This window comes from Gouania willdenowi, chromosome 11 (assembly GCF_900634775.1).
Source record: "Gouania willdenowi chromosome 11, fGouWil2.1, whole genome shotgun sequence".
NCBI lineage: Eukaryota > Metazoa > Chordata > Actinopteri > Blenniiformes > Gobiesocidae > Gouania > Gouania willdenowi.
This window is the reverse complement of record NC_041054.1, coordinates 12,792,382-12,807,570: the sequence shown is the minus strand read 5'-3', so window position 1 is coordinate 12,807,570 and position 15,189 is coordinate 12,792,382. Positions and strand designations below refer to the sequence as shown.

General features: G+C 37.8%; 1 protein-coding gene across 2 annotated transcripts; it reads left to right on the top strand.

The window, feature by feature from the left end:
* The first annotated feature begins 2,015 nt into the window (after nt 1–2,015).
* LOC114472090 (uncharacterized) lies at nt 2,016–15,142 on the top strand. Of its 2 annotated transcripts, XM_028461183.1 has the most exons (12): nt 2,016–2,293; nt 8,068–8,100; nt 8,187–8,264; nt 8,350–8,492; nt 8,565–8,687; nt 8,774–8,831; nt 9,921–10,208; nt 11,495–11,631; nt 11,753–11,860; nt 11,983–12,040; nt 13,067–13,132; nt 13,211–15,142. In XM_028461183.1, exons 2-12 carry the CDS (start codon nt 8,091–8,093, stop codon nt 14,473–14,475), a joined length of 2,334 nt encoding a protein of 777 aa, XP_028316984.1. In that variant the 5' UTR covers nt 2,016–2,293; nt 8,068–8,090; the 3' UTR covers nt 14,476–15,142. The 2 variants fall into 2 exon arrangements, with proteins under 2 accessions (XP_028316984.1, XP_028316985.1); XM_028461184.1 differs by lacking the exons at nt 2,016–2,293; nt 8,068–8,100; nt 8,187–8,264 and having other exon boundaries at nt 8,370–8,492; nt 8,587–8,687.
* Nucleotides 15,143–15,189: the final 47 nt, after the last annotated feature.

Sequence of the window (15,189 nt, the reverse complement as noted above, 5' to 3'; positions counted from 1 at the left end):
GGGGCGGACACGGCTGCTAAGTGGGCCTTGAATAAGGCGCATGAGTTGAAAGCAGTTATTACAAAGCATGCCGCCACTGTTTGGCAAGAGTTGTGAGAAAGGATGTCAATATTTTGGTATCAAACCAAATGTCAATCCCGTGCATATTTACACAGGAAGGGGCAGGAGAGCATCTATGTCACTGTGGTCCTGCCTGGGATCTTGCAAAACATTCTGATGAGTTACTGTACAAAGCAAACAGGATCAAGCTGTAAAACAAACGGTTTGTAATCTGTATCAAAACTATTTGAAACCCCCTTTTTTTGGTTTCCATGATCAAATTATCCCTGTTAGTTTCATGCCAGTTGTTCAAAAAGCAAAGTTGGATCTCGGTCAGTCTGATCCAGATCCCAAAACTTTTCAAGATTACCAAATTGGTTAGTGTTGATTGTAGAAAATATTTATTTATTTATTATTTTTTTATTGAAAAGGTTTTTTTTTTTATTGAAGTCATATTTTTTTTTGTATTTGGGCCATATTATGAGTAGTACATATGAGTCTTGGAGTCAATGCTCCTCCGCATTGAGAAAAGCCAGATGAGGTGGCTCGGGCACCTAATTAGGATGCCCCTGAACGCCTCACGAGGGAGGCGTTCAGGGCATGTCCTTCCGGAAGGAGACACCAAGGAAGACCCAGACACTCTGGAGAGACTATGTCTCTCGGCTCAGCGTGCCTCGGGATCCCCCCGGAAGAGCTGTATAGTGGCCAGGGAGAGGGAAGTCTGGGCCTCCCTGCTGAGGATGCTGCCCCCGAGACCCGGCAACGAATAAGCGGCAGAAGATGGATGGATGGACATATGAGTCTTTATTATTCAATCAAAAAATAAAACAATTCAATCAAAGAAAAAATTGTTCAAATGAAATTATTTGTGTCTCAAATGTATTTTTTGCATTTGAACACTTTTTTCTTTGATTGATAATATACATTTTTGATTGACTACCTCCATATAAATGGCTTCAGGTTAAATATATGAAAACACACACACACACACAGTTTAGTCAGAGTTCTTAGAATTCCACACATGGTACATAGTGCAGAAAATAGTAGAAATACATAAATTAGTCTTTATTGTGTCGTGGTTTCCCAGGTGATGATGTGGAAAAAGGATCGTCGATGAAACTGGCTCGCATAATAACACAAAGTTTATTAACACAAGCAGAATCAAAAGAACAGGGGAGAGACAAAAACCCTATGAGAGCAGCCGGGGTCAGATTGACTCTCAGGCCAAAACAGGAGAAAGGCAGAACTCCTGTGAGAGCACGATGGCCAAATTGTACTCTGAAGAAATCCTGCTTGGTGATCACATATATAGGCAAGTGGAGTCTCAGGCTTTAGCTTTAAGATAAAGAAACTTTAAGTTAATCAACATTCCAACAGCTGAGCTACAGAGACAACTTGCTGAGGTCTGAGTTCAGAGTTTGAAAACTTAGCATGTCAACATTGACTGATTGCTTCACTTTGATCGTAATGTAACAGAGAGGTGATAAATGCAAAACTGTTCATGGATCCTACTGTTCCTTTGTTTGGCCAGGAAGGGGAAAGGGTCCCCCCTTGGTGCACATTTGCATTTCAAAGAGGGAGACAGACCTTCTCACCTCAATGCTGAGATGATTTGATTTCCTACACATGTGAAGCAGTCAATACACCTCAACTGCAAAAATGATTCCGTTATATTTTTGTATGTTTCTTTGCAAAATTACATTAAAAATTATTTTCTCATAATTACAACTTTCTATCTCATAATTATGATTTTCTATCTCATAATTATGACTTTTTTCCCCTCACAATTATGACTTTCTATCTCATAGTTATGACTTTACTAACTCAAAATTATGACTTTCTTTCTTCTTCTTTTTTAGTTTCCATAATCTGATCATATTACTCTTTGAACAACTGGGCCGTGGAAATAAAGACGTTCATCTGAAAACACTTCTCAGGCCGTCCCAGAGGCAGGACTAAACTGTTAAATCTCTCCTGGACTTCTTTCAATTCAACGAAATGTTCCTAAAGCCTGTGATGTGATACTATCACAGTGATAGGCCAGTTGTGGTGGTGGTGGTGGTGGTGTGCTGACCAACAGAGGAAGGCGGCTATGCCCCGTGTAGCGCCTAGAATGCCGGAAATCACGAGGAGAAGAAGACGACGACGAAGAAGAAGAAGTACAATCAGCGTGACGCTCGTGGTTGGAACACGTTGTCGGAACGTCGCCGTGTTTTCTTGTTTTCTACCTGGACCTCAGTGACGGTAACAAAAGGTAGGAAGGCCGTACCATCACCAGCCATCGCCGCGTTTGTTTTGGTTGTTGTGAAACTTAAGTTTGGTGATAAATTAAGTGACTCAAACAGCTGCGACGCTCGAGCGGAAAAGGTATCAGTTCAGGAGGATCAGAGACCGTCTGTTCTACGTCACTCACTCAATAATGCTCAGTTTGTGTTCAATACGTTTCGTAAAGAAACTTTTTTTTTTTTTTTTTTTTTTGCCAAATAAATAGTCATGCTTGACGTGCCCATGTTGAAGCTCCTACATCACTGTTAATAGGTTTGTTATTACTTTTCCCGACACTTTTTGTTAGTGGTATCATTTTAATTTTAAAGTTGTCGCGTAACAACAGCATTAGTTTAACAACTACCGATATTTTTCAAAGATAAATAAAGTCATTTGTCTTCTCTTTTACTCCTGAGGTGGTAAATATTTTAGTATTTATTAACCATAGATATGGATACATAGACTCCTCATTGAGCAAGTTGTTCCGTTGCTGCAACATGTCTGCGTGGCCGCCATATTGGTAAAGGCAAAGCTACCCTGTAAACTAATGCATGTGAATGAACCGAAGTTCATAAAGTGCCTTTCTACAAAGATATTAGTTGTTACTTTTTATTAACACATTCACATACACATATTCATATATTTGGGAAACAAATAGGCGTCAAAACAATGTATGTAACTTGGAATTTGATGATTATTATTTAATGTTTACTCCTTATACTGTATGTTTAGGACATATGTAAGCACTGAACCACCTTATTTTTCTTATGTTTTCAAGAGTTTTTACAGCTACCAATGTATGTAACACTTACTGTGTGGATTAATATTGAAACATTATTTATTCTGGTTTTAAGAATATATAACTTGATTCTGGAGCGTGAATGTGTCAGGTGGATTTTCTGAATAGAGGACAAACATTGACATTTAACTGATTTTGATGAATCATTTTACTATTCAATGATTGTTAAAAATATTTACATACTTTATTTATATATCTATATCAGGTATCTGAGCCAGGGGCATTTATTAACATATATATATATATATATATATATATATATATATATATACACACACTAGAGCCTGGCAAAATAAAATAAAAAAAATAGATTTTATCGATTCATTTGTAGATGAAAACGATTTTTATTTTGCAAATTTAAGTTAAAAAAAAAAAAACACACTTTTTTCCCACCATAGTTTTTTCGGACTTTATCACGTTCCGATGTGAGCCAGCCCCCTCTTTGTTTAAATATTGTTTACTCTTTGAGTAGTTTATTTGTGCCACAGGCATGTTTGATTTTTTTATTCGCACTATACTGAGATGCTCAGGGTAGAGTTGAATATTTTTTTAATTGTAATGTTATAAAATATGTAGTTATCTGATTTCTTAATCAGAAAATTTAAGCTTCTGTGAAGTTGCTCTTGCACTTTTGCTTAAACTTAGGTTTTAGCTTGAAATAGTTGAATGACAGAGCCTCATTTACTTTTTATTTTGGGATTGTTCTATGCATTTTAACTCTTGAGGACTGTTAGGGTTAAATTTACCTCGTCTTTGTCTTGGTGATGAATTAATAAAAACATTTTTTTTTATTCTAAACTAAATAAAAAAAACACAAAGCAGGATGGTTAGGAAGAATGTCCCTCCGGCCGGAGGTGAAAGCGAGACTGACTAAAAATTACACTTCACACACACATTTCTACACAGTTCAACCGTCCTACCCCCGACAGATAAGAAAGAAGAGGCAGGGAGGGGGTCAGTTTGCCTTGGAGATGGCGACAACTGGTATCTGACGTGATTGCGTGCGTGCGTGTGTCTGGCCTTCAGATAGAGTTGTGTTATGAGAGTGTGAGCAACTAACCTACTAGAAAGAAGAGCATGAGACAGCAGAAATGGAAAGATACAGCTTAAGGCATTAAGTTGAATAAGGTCAAATATGAGTAAGCATCTGAGTAAATATAATTAATCAATTTTGCCATCACAGGACAATCACAGCAATGAAGTTGCACTTTTGACAATATATCTGATGTCTGCAGTCATTTTTAAGTGCATTAACCAAAAAAAAAAAAATTGATTTGAAACTCGAATTTTTCTTTAAATTTAGGCAAAATCGCCCAGCCCTAGTACTGAGACGTTCTAATAGCCACAGGCTAAAGTGAAGAATTAAATTCAGAAACTATCTCACGGTGTAAAACAAAATACATCGGTTACGCTTACTTTTGAAGTGTATATGTTTTGATATTAAAAGGTTTATACTCTTTTGAACTAAGGTTAACTGTTTCGAATACATGCATGTCCTCACAGCAAAGAACTCGGAGGCCTTCATTTTTGAGTAAGTGTACTATGATGTTTTCAGAGAATGGGGCTCAGTGGGTTATATCAATAATGGCTGAAGAATACCTTATGTTTCTGGATCAAAGGTCTCCTTTACCATCTGGTATATATTTAAACCTAAGGGGCCCAGACACAGAGGGCCCCCCCGTTTCTAATGATTTTTAGGTTGTTTTTCTCCAAAATATTTGCCAGAGCAAGTTGATTCCTTATATGGTGATGAGCTAAAGTTATAAATATACCATTTGTAGATGAAATGATGTAATCCTTACACCCTGTATACCCTGTGGAGATGAGGTGGGAAACTAAAGATTGAGGGAACAGCTCCAGATCTGATCCGGACTGTCTGACCTGTCCAGTCAAAGTCCTCTTGTCTGAAGTGCTAAATGCAGAGTATGGATGATGGACTGGCAGAAAAATGTAAAAGTATTTTTTCAGTCATACCTGTGAAAGGTAATCCCATGATATCTAGTTTGGACAGTTAATCGGCTGGTATAATTCCACGCAGCACAGAAACTAGGCATCTTCTTAGTTCGCTTTTGCCATTTCCAATATGGCGGCGACGTTGATGTATGAGCCAGCACTCAATGAGGAGTCGACGTATTCATGTTTGTTATGAACTTTCTGGGTCCCGTGTTGCCAGATACTGCAGATGATTTTCTGCCTTAACCCTTTCCTGCATAGAGGTCACTACAGTTCAGTTATTCAAATGCTCTTTTTCGTAATACATAAGCATGGGTTGTTGTTGTCAAGGCATGTCAACCAACTCAGTGGAAACTTGTCTATCTCCTCAAACACTGCAACCCAGTGGCCAGTCGCCGGAAGTGCTATTTGTTTATATATATATATATATGTGTATTTTTTACTCGAAATGAAGATGGAGAGCCAAAAATGCAAAGTACCTCAGGAAATCCATGTAAATCTTTCTACAGCAAGGTGCCTTGGAAGATTAAAAAATATGCTGGCATCAAATAACATCTAAAATACAATATAATTGTTACATTTTCTGGATATTTGTTTAATAATGGGAGAAACTTGTAGTTAATCATGTGTCCACTAAATTTAAAGCCATGCATCAGAAGCAATATTTACAATGCTATTCAGGCCAGTGCTATAACTTTGCTTTTTTTGATAAATCTCCTCTCCAATGACATTCATTAGTGTAAATCAATTTATATTTAACATAATTTAGTAAACAGTTTTAAAAACAAAATTGTAAAGTATAAAGTGAAAAACAATTAGTATGTTTATCATTTGTAGAGTTAAACTTAAAACGCAGCATGTGTTAGGAAGCTCTACATACAGAATAGTGGAGCATATACCATCCTGTCAGGCTCTGTAATAATGTGGTTGTTGTCAGTTCTGTGTGGGCTCTTATAGTTAAATATTTTCAGTCAGTCTTTTATTAATTTATTTGTGTAGCGTTGGTTCCTCGTTCATGTTTTGTTAACTCGTCTTTGTGCTTCCAGGTAACCCTGCTTGTGTCTCCACCTCCCAGTAATCTTAATGCGTTTGTGTTGCGGTCCGACTCCCTCTTGTTTTCACTCAGGTGTGATGTATTATCAATCAAGCCTCCTCACTATAGTATTGAGCTGAGAGTTTGGACACAGAATGGTTGCTGCATGCTTCCTTCTCATTTGACATCGTCTCTCCTGATCCCATATTTTGGGGTTCACCCCAATTGTGGTCAGTCTGGTTTTGGTTCTCGTTGTGCATTTAATTTATTTAGTATTTTTGTTACCCTGAGTTTTGTCACTAAAATGGACTGGCACCACGGACGTTAGTCCTACTCTGTCTCTGTGACACTGTTTTACCTCGAGTCTACCACAATCTCTGATGGAATGAAACTGCAAAGACACTTAGCTCAATAGTGAGGAGGCTTGATTGGTAATGCAGCACACCTGAGTACCAAACAGGAGCTCATTGACCAGACTGGGAGGTGGAAACATGAGCAGAATACCTGGAAGCACAAAGAGACAAAAGTTACACAAATATAAGTTTAGGACTGACTGAAAAGATATAACCAAAAGAGGGATGAAAAAAACATTACATACAGATTTGAGTGATACATCAGATACCCACGATCCAGAATGTACTGGTCTGCAGTTCATTGGTTAGGAGCAAAGTTCAACATTTTTGTATTGCTTTGAAAAGTGTGGAAAGAATGTCAGATTAGCAGCATAAAAAAAATGTTTCCCTTCATAGTTTTCACACAATGTCTAATTTTCTCTAATTTGTTTGTTTCTTCGTTATAAAACTCAAACACGTGGTTAAATGGACATCTTTCTAACTCAATGAAAAATGGGTTCTTGAATTTTTTTTTAATTGCATACTTTTTTTTAATGCACCTAAAGGGTGATAAGAACTCACAGGAAGAACATCTCGACTAAGCTTTTTCATTACTTGTGCATGAAGGGGTTAAGTAGGTGAAAAGCCACAATATTAGTTTAAATACAGTTTTAGTAGTTAAACTGAATTTTTACAATTTGTGTAGTATTATTTACATGCATTTATTTTTTAAATGAAGTGTGGCCAGCTTATGCAGTCGTGCTGTACCTGTCAATATAACACTCCAACAGCAGTGTTTCTAAGGTGACTGGATTTAATTGTGAAATCATGTGTTCAAGCAATCAATCCAATCACAACTTGTGACCTTAATATCAGATGTTAAGGAAATTATAAGCATACACATTATATTGATCACTACCTGTACACATTTGTTAATTATATGTTATGATTATTAGTCATTAATCGAATAGGTAATCTCTTTATTGCCTGATGGAAAAGTATACTGATGTCTTTTCCAGTACCAAGGGGATCATTAACTGTTGATTTACTGTACCTAATCAAGATTAAACCTCTTTAAGGGAAAACACCTTTGCTCTGATCAACGGTACCTGTTATTGATGCCACGTCTACACCTTCCTCAGTATAAATTGTGAACTTACTGTATGATTGTCAGACAAAATCTGTGGACACAACTTACATTTTCATGCTCCCTTGTAAACTGTTTTTGTCCCCTTGATTTGCATTAATCAAGCAACTACAAAGACATACCGTGTTTTATTGTGACTTCTTGTGTTTGTATTTTTCCGCTCACATTAATTATCCTTAAATGACCACCTGCAATATCAGTCATGGGTCAATGTAAAGTTTTTCACTGTATGGCATTTCATAAAATGGGCATCATCAGACAAAGTTTGCATAAATATTATGATGGAAATAAAAAAAGAATCACTTTTAAAGTTATACAGGACTACAAAACACTTAGGTAATCCTGCCAACTAGAACAGAAAGTAGATGCTGTCTTTTCAAAACGGCATGCGTGACCCAACAGACAGCACCACAAGATATTTTGATACTTTAAATAACAGAGCCCTGAATATGACTGTCTTTGATTTCATGCGTTTTAAAATTTCAACTCTTGTTTGCAGATGCTGTTTTGATTTAAAGCATAATGCAGCCAGGTGGGACTTGAATAATCTTGTTATTTCTGAGCATACTACAGCATACGCTTTGTCTTTAAATGTTTTTTTCTAATACTTGTCTGCAGAAGTTTCTTGCAGGAGTCAGCTGTTTGGTTCATTGAAGGTGTATCTGAATGACAAGAATCGACAGCAGCCCATCATTGGTGGGTAACGTGCATCCCTCCTCCATGTGACTGCAGTGTGTACTTTGATTGTTTGAGTAAGTTTAGTTTTATGGTGTTCACACAGGCTTACAAAGCATAATTGAGTGTGTGAAGGCGGGTGTGCAGCATAAGGAGCCGTTGTACTTGTGTGAGGTGTGTGTGTCTCGGCTTCGTAGAGCAGATATTAGGAGCCACATTTTAGGAACCAACCATAGATTCAACTTCATTGTAAGTGGCACAACTTGAAAGATCTGAGACATGTTTGTGAATGTGGGTTAACAGTTTGTTTTGTTTTGAAAGAAAACTCGTTACTCCCATCTAGTGGCTAAATGGGAGGAGAAATATGAGCGTTCTGAGATGGCTTGGCAGCTTATGAATGTGGCCAGGAACCTGGAAAACAAAGAGGGGCCTGGAGATGTGCAGGTTGGTTAGACTTTCTTTTTTTTTTTTAAATTATGTTACAACTTTTTATTAACATTGTTTTTTTTTTATTACACATCTAAATTAAGTTGCTGGAAGTCGATGATGATGTGTACCAGAGGATGGAAACACAGGATGAAAGTGACGGTTGGTGCACCAACATTAGTTTTGTTGTATCTTTTGAAGGGTACCTGAAGTGAATGTCAATTGCCACTTTATCTAAAGATCATATATAATCCTGGAGGTTTTCTTGTTATTTTCTTTTAAAGTCATTCTCAAGCAACCAGATGTTAATTAATTCAGCCATTTCCTTAGATCTGCTCACCAACTACATGGTGATGTCTTGAAACACCAGCATCAGTGGCTCACGTGGCCAAAGTTTACAAGTAAACGCAGACTTCAGCCAACAGAATGATCAAAACCACCATTATGTTGGGTCACAGAATTTGCCACAACACCCACTATGGTGGTGGTAGCAACATGGTGGTGAGAATGTCTGGGGAAAAGGCAGGTTTAATTAAGTCCTGGCTGCTCTAACAGGACTTTCAACAAGCCCTCTAGTATTATAAATGATTTTTTGAAATTCACTACAGGTACCCTTTATTCTCGTCCTCAAAATCTTCTTTGCTTTTCTGATTTTTTGAGACTGTGTTCTTTCCATGAATCCACTAGCTGCAGACCAGTCAGGGTCCATGTACTGACTCTGGATAAAAAAAACGGAATAAAAAGTTGGAAACACTGTTAACTATAGCTGACAAGTTTTAACAGTTGTCAGTTCTGAGATAATTACCATATGCATTTGAGCATTTAACTTTACCCAAGCCAGTGCACGATTAGGCCTAAAGGAAATTTTGCACCCAAACTTTCAGACGTCTAGTAAAGTTCATGGTTTGATGGGTCAAAAGGGTTTAAGCAGTATTACAAAGACCTACACTTAATTAAGGAGGTGGTCATAATGTTATGGTCGTTTAGTGTATGTCTGATTCTTTTTTGTTTTTTTCCTTTTCAATGTCCAGTTTTCTTGATGCTTATGACATTTTTTTACATTTTACTATCTTGCATACTATAATAACAGTTTCAGCTTCAAGGGCTTATGTTTTATTCATAGCTGGCTAATCTGTCCAATAGAATAAAGTTTGCTCCACATGATAAATCAAAATGGTGGACATGTGGTAATAATTTGCATAGTTGGTTGTATTAATTTGTTTCTAATTTGGTACTAATCTTTTGTCACAGTTGGAGCCTTTATAAAATCCCTGAGAGATGACTCTACACCCGTCAAGTATGAGAGGAAGGTGCTGCAGTCCCCAGATCAACAGAATCAGTGTAAAACGGAGCCCCAGTCTTACATAAACCCTGGCGAAGATTCAGGTTTTACTGATGAGTCGTTACAAAATAGAGATGTATCCTGGGATAAGTGGGCGGAAGAGAAGCACACTCATCATACATCGTTTAGTTCCTCTGTGTTATCAGAGGATGGTCTCAGCTTTCTAGATGACTACGCAGGATCCACGCCTCTTCACGGTGAGCACTGATGAACATCAGCCTCGTACAGCACATTTCTCTAATATCATGGATAATAACGCATTCATTGCCAGCCATTTTCAGAACAGCTACCCCCCTCACTACCAGCCTTTTTAGAGCATTTTGACTGATTTTTAAAGACCCACGCAATATTTTGTACTATGACAATCTGAAACCAGATTCTGAAAGATTAGACTCTACTTTTATCAGAAACTATTTGTTTGTTTCTAGCTTGTGTTGTTCTTCTGTAATCAGCAGGTAAATAGAAGCAAGTTTCACACAAATCTCCAGTTTCTGACAAAGAGATGATAAAAAATTCTTCTTCTGAAAAAACTTATCAGTGACTTTGAAGCATTTTTTTGCTTTCGTAACACCTCAACATTGGTTTCCTTCTAAAAAAAACAACACTGACACAGGGCTTTTGATGGCAGAATTATTTGCAGAACAGCTCGATGTTGACAGGTAGTCATTTTTGAAGAGTTTGTAGAGCTAAGTTTATGCTGATTAATTATAGCAGCTTTCATTTGTATGCCAAAAAAGTAGTTATGGTTTAACCAACTGTCATTGATAGTCATAGCACCACCTATTGGTAAAAGTAAATCAAAGGCATTAAATTTGCACAGAACAATGCAGGACAGTTAGTGATATAATTCTTGAAAATGGTCAGCTACGTTTCAACACCTTCAAATTTCTGCCACATTCCAACTTGCAACACACCTCAACGTGCACCACGTCCCAACATCTGTGTGATTGCGAGGGCCGTTCAAAGCTGCTTGCAGCTTTAACTTTGATTGTAGTTTTGAAGCAACAGCACAACAGAGCCAGCGGTTAATTCAACAGCTGTTCTATCGCCACTATTCAGGACGTTGAGTGAAAAAATTAACTTTATAATGATTCGTCTGTACGTCCAATATTAAACCGAATCCTGTAAAAAACAACACATACTTCCTACGGGCACTGCACTAGTTATTACAATGTTTTTCAAAAGCAATTCAGACTGGATTTCTTTTTAGAAAACTAAACACCCTTTGATACATAAAATTCAGTTTATGGACATTGTTGTTTAAATATTTATTAAATGGCTATTTTAAAACAGAAATTGGCATCCATATGATGTTTTAAACATAAATTGTGGAGGGCCTTTATTGTAACATGCATGTATTAGCCCACACAATGCGAATTCAATAGCGAGCATTAGATGATAGTTACATAAATATTACTCAAACACTTGCCAAAGTATTTTGTCATTATTTTTTTATTTGCGCTACAACGGTGCTGTCTGACAGGGCTTTCCCGTGTGGTTGAGTGTCAAGAACCAGATGGCTACTTGTGCTTTTTTCTTTGCCACTGCTGCCGCATCCGAGCCAACAAGGATGACATCATTAACCACCTAGCCAGCTCGTCGCATCTGTTTAACTACTTGGTGCGTTTATTGTTGATCACAGAATAAAATATGGAAAAGAACCAAACTTTATTTTTATCTCTGAATGCAGATTCTAAAAATAACAAACTGTTTTTTGTTTTTCTTTAATGCCTTTGTACAGACGGAAATCATCCCGGAGCAGCTGAATGTAAACCTTAAAGATAACTTACCCTATTTACATTTAATGGTCAAAAGACTTGAGCAGCAGGAGGGCAGAGGAATGCTGAAGGTGCTAGAATTTATTAAACACCAGTATTTCTGTTGTGAACAATGACACCTGTGCTCTTAACTCGATTCTGTTTTATTTTGAAAATGTTGTACCTCGTTTCTCTAAATGTCCTGTGTTTGCAGATAGTAACTGTACCAGAATCCCTTAGTGGACTTCTAACAGGCAAGAATTACCACCAGTGTAAGTAAAGATGGTTTCTTCTTTTTTGCGTGGCTGTATGTCCCTCTGCTCTTAAGGGGGGACTTGTAAGTACAAATTCATTTTTTGTACATCACGGCAGTTTCTTATGGTACTAAAACTATAATACTGCAAAAGGTGATTACAGAAGGTCAATTTTGATTCTTAAACATCATTAAAAGAAATTACCTAAAAGTTTTTTGTTAATAGAAAATATAAACGAATTCAAGCAAAGTAAGCAAAATAAATATTTCTTTCTTTTTACAGAAATAAGTTAGTGCAGTGGTTCTCAAACTTTTTTCACCCAAGTACCGCCATAATGACCAACATTAAAATACACTAGCGTAGTAGGCCTAAGTACTCATTATAAACAAGGCAGAGGTTTTACTTAAGTATATATAATATTGTTGGCCACCGTAATATTACACACAGTTTGAACAGTAACACTGTTTGAATATAGAAAAATAAAACACTGTACTTAAATAATGAATCAAATAAAATTAATTTGGCGTATCACTAGATGGAGCCCAGGTACCACAGTTTGAGAATCAGTGAACTAGAGCACTCGGAGAGTGCAGACCTCCGCCAAGTACAGCACAAGTATCGGGCAGACATACACACAATGCACTTCCTTACCACTACTACATTACCCATAAGCCACCACGCTTAAAGGTTCAGGCTCAGGCACAGCTATTATTTTTTATTTTTGGGTATTTCTTTTTTTTTTGGTAAACCAGAAGATCACTAAATTGTAATCACCTGTTCCTTGTCCCATGATCAACATATCCTGAAAATTTTTAACAAATGCGTTCATACCTTTTCAAGTTATCTTGCTAACAGACAGATAAACACGGGCTAAAAACATACCCTTCTGCTCTGCGCTTGCCGGCGGTCATTCATGTATTTTTGTATTCCTGTTTAACCTTTTCCTTGAGTCTCATCAATACTGTTGTAAACATTACTCCAAAGCTGTTGTGCGCATTTTTTTTCCCTTGTGTATGCATGTACTACTGTCGTTTGTTCTAACAGGTGTAAATATGCTGTGTAAGAGTCTCACACACTCTAATACACACAAAAAGACTCCATCCCCCAAAGGTACAGAATCGGGAAGCTGTTACTCATCGTTTGTTTAAGCAGTAAAGTAACTTTTTCTTGTCGTGAGTCTTGCTTTAGGTTCAGGGGTGAATATTTGCTCAGCTGGTGACGTGCCTGGTCAGTATCCTGCTCAGCAGTTCAAACGGAAAAAGAAAAAGAACAAGAACAAAATGAAGACAAAGAAGAGGAGATGGTTAGACACTGTGTTCAAAGTCAGCCTGCCTCTCACACAGGGCGATGTGCTTCTGGAGAGGACGTCTTTCAGCACCGACAACCTCCCCTTGTTTGACCTACCAGAAAATGACAAAGATCATAGATCCTCGCCATGCTTTGAGGAAGTGGACTGTGACCTTAAATCATTTGACTCGAACTATTATGATCATACAGTGTTGGGTGACACATCTGAACCAACACAACATCTTTATGGACAACAAGCAGATGTTGATCAAAACCCATCAGACAATAATGTCTATGTCACTTCAGTGGAAGATGTGGAGACTTGTGGCCCTGTTGATCCATGCTTTAACCAGCATGGAGACTTGTCTGGGTCAGGTGACCATGTGCAGTATGAGGAGAGGAAACATTGTAGTCAGTATGCTGCTTTAAGACCAACCAGTCCAAACTGGCAGAATGACGACAACTATCAGGCACAGGGTGGGAGGTTAATGCCATCTGTGTCCCACAATCAGGGCTGGGCTATGCCAGACTCCTCCTACAGACATGGTCCCGTCTCTACTGAGCAGCAGTACAATTTGTCCTCAAGAAGAGAAGCTGAAACTTTAGCAGCAATGTGGCCAAGAGAGGAGAGACACTGCAGCATGAACACTAATGCTGGGAATAACGATTACAACCGATACAACACGGCGAACAATGCATGGAGGCACGGCAATGTGCCTAACAATATGCTTCCAATGTTGGATTCTGCCGCACCAAACATGCAACCCTGTGGTGAAAATGTACCTGCAAACAATGTTGGACTGTCATCACATCACGAGACTCATTTTCAAACAAACCACAGAGATCCTCAATCGTACACACATTTTGGTATTGAACAAGTCCACTCAGCTCCACAGGGCAACTGGATTCAAGTGATTTCATACCAAGACGGCCAAGTAGACCATGGTGCCGAGGGTTACAGTAACTATAGTGAGATGATCCCGCAACGCCCTTTCTTTTACAACAGTGGCTCCACAACTCAGTCATATAATTTCACCCAACCTGGGGAGTTCCATGGTCCTGGAGCATCTCATTACGGTGACGATGGCCCTTATCAGTCAGGCACTATAAACCCAGCAGGTGTGGGGAGAAACCCTCACCCTTACCAACACTTTTCCCAGTTTTAATCCCACATACATCACTGCACCTCGCTGAGACACACCTTAATTCTGATACCATACTCATTATTTTGTAAAATGCTGTCTTTTATTTGTTTTGTAAGGTTGTTGGAGAATGCTGTGATATGTTGCTACCAGTGTTAACATGGGAACAAATTACTGTAATCGCATTCAGAGTTTAAGAAGTTTAAGTACGTTAAATGAATGATTGGGAGGAAAAAGGGGCATTATTTTATTTAATATATCTACCAATCTTCTAAAACGGCTTATACTATCGGGATCACGAGAGCAAGAGCTCATCCATTGTCACATGGCTAACATACACAGACTCCAATAATCAAATCTGAATATTGAATAGACTGTGAAAGGTAACCAGACGACCTAAGGAAATCCCCAGCAGATTGGGATAATATGCGTTCAAATATATTTTGTCTAAAATGCAAGATCACCCACCAACCAAATGGCATTGATTGTTTTTGAATAGTAGTTAATCACTGAAGTAAGGCTCAATGCAAAGGACTGCTCGAGCATCTTTATTTTTCACATTTGTTTTATTTTATTTCTTTTTTGTACGGCATTATGTTGAGGTCAACCAAAGAAAAAAAGAAAATATACTGCTTTTTGAATGTTTGTGTATCAGTTTTGTTTTAACACAAAATAAACTGTTTGAATGGCAGTTTAAATTATTTAATCCATTTTACACACTCCAGGTTCATGGTCTAG

Bases quoted from the DNA above. Each gene is read 5' to 3' on its own strand.
- LOC114472090 (XM_028461183.1), top strand. The intron at 11,861-11,982 runs GTGCTAGAATTT...CTGTGTTTGCAG, and splicing joins AGGGCAGAGGAATGCTGAAG to ATAGTAACTGTACCAGAATC. The intron at 12,041-13,066 runs GTAAGTAAAGAT...TTGTTCTAACAG, and splicing joins AGGCAAGAATTACCACCAGT to GTGTAAATATGCTGTGTAAG.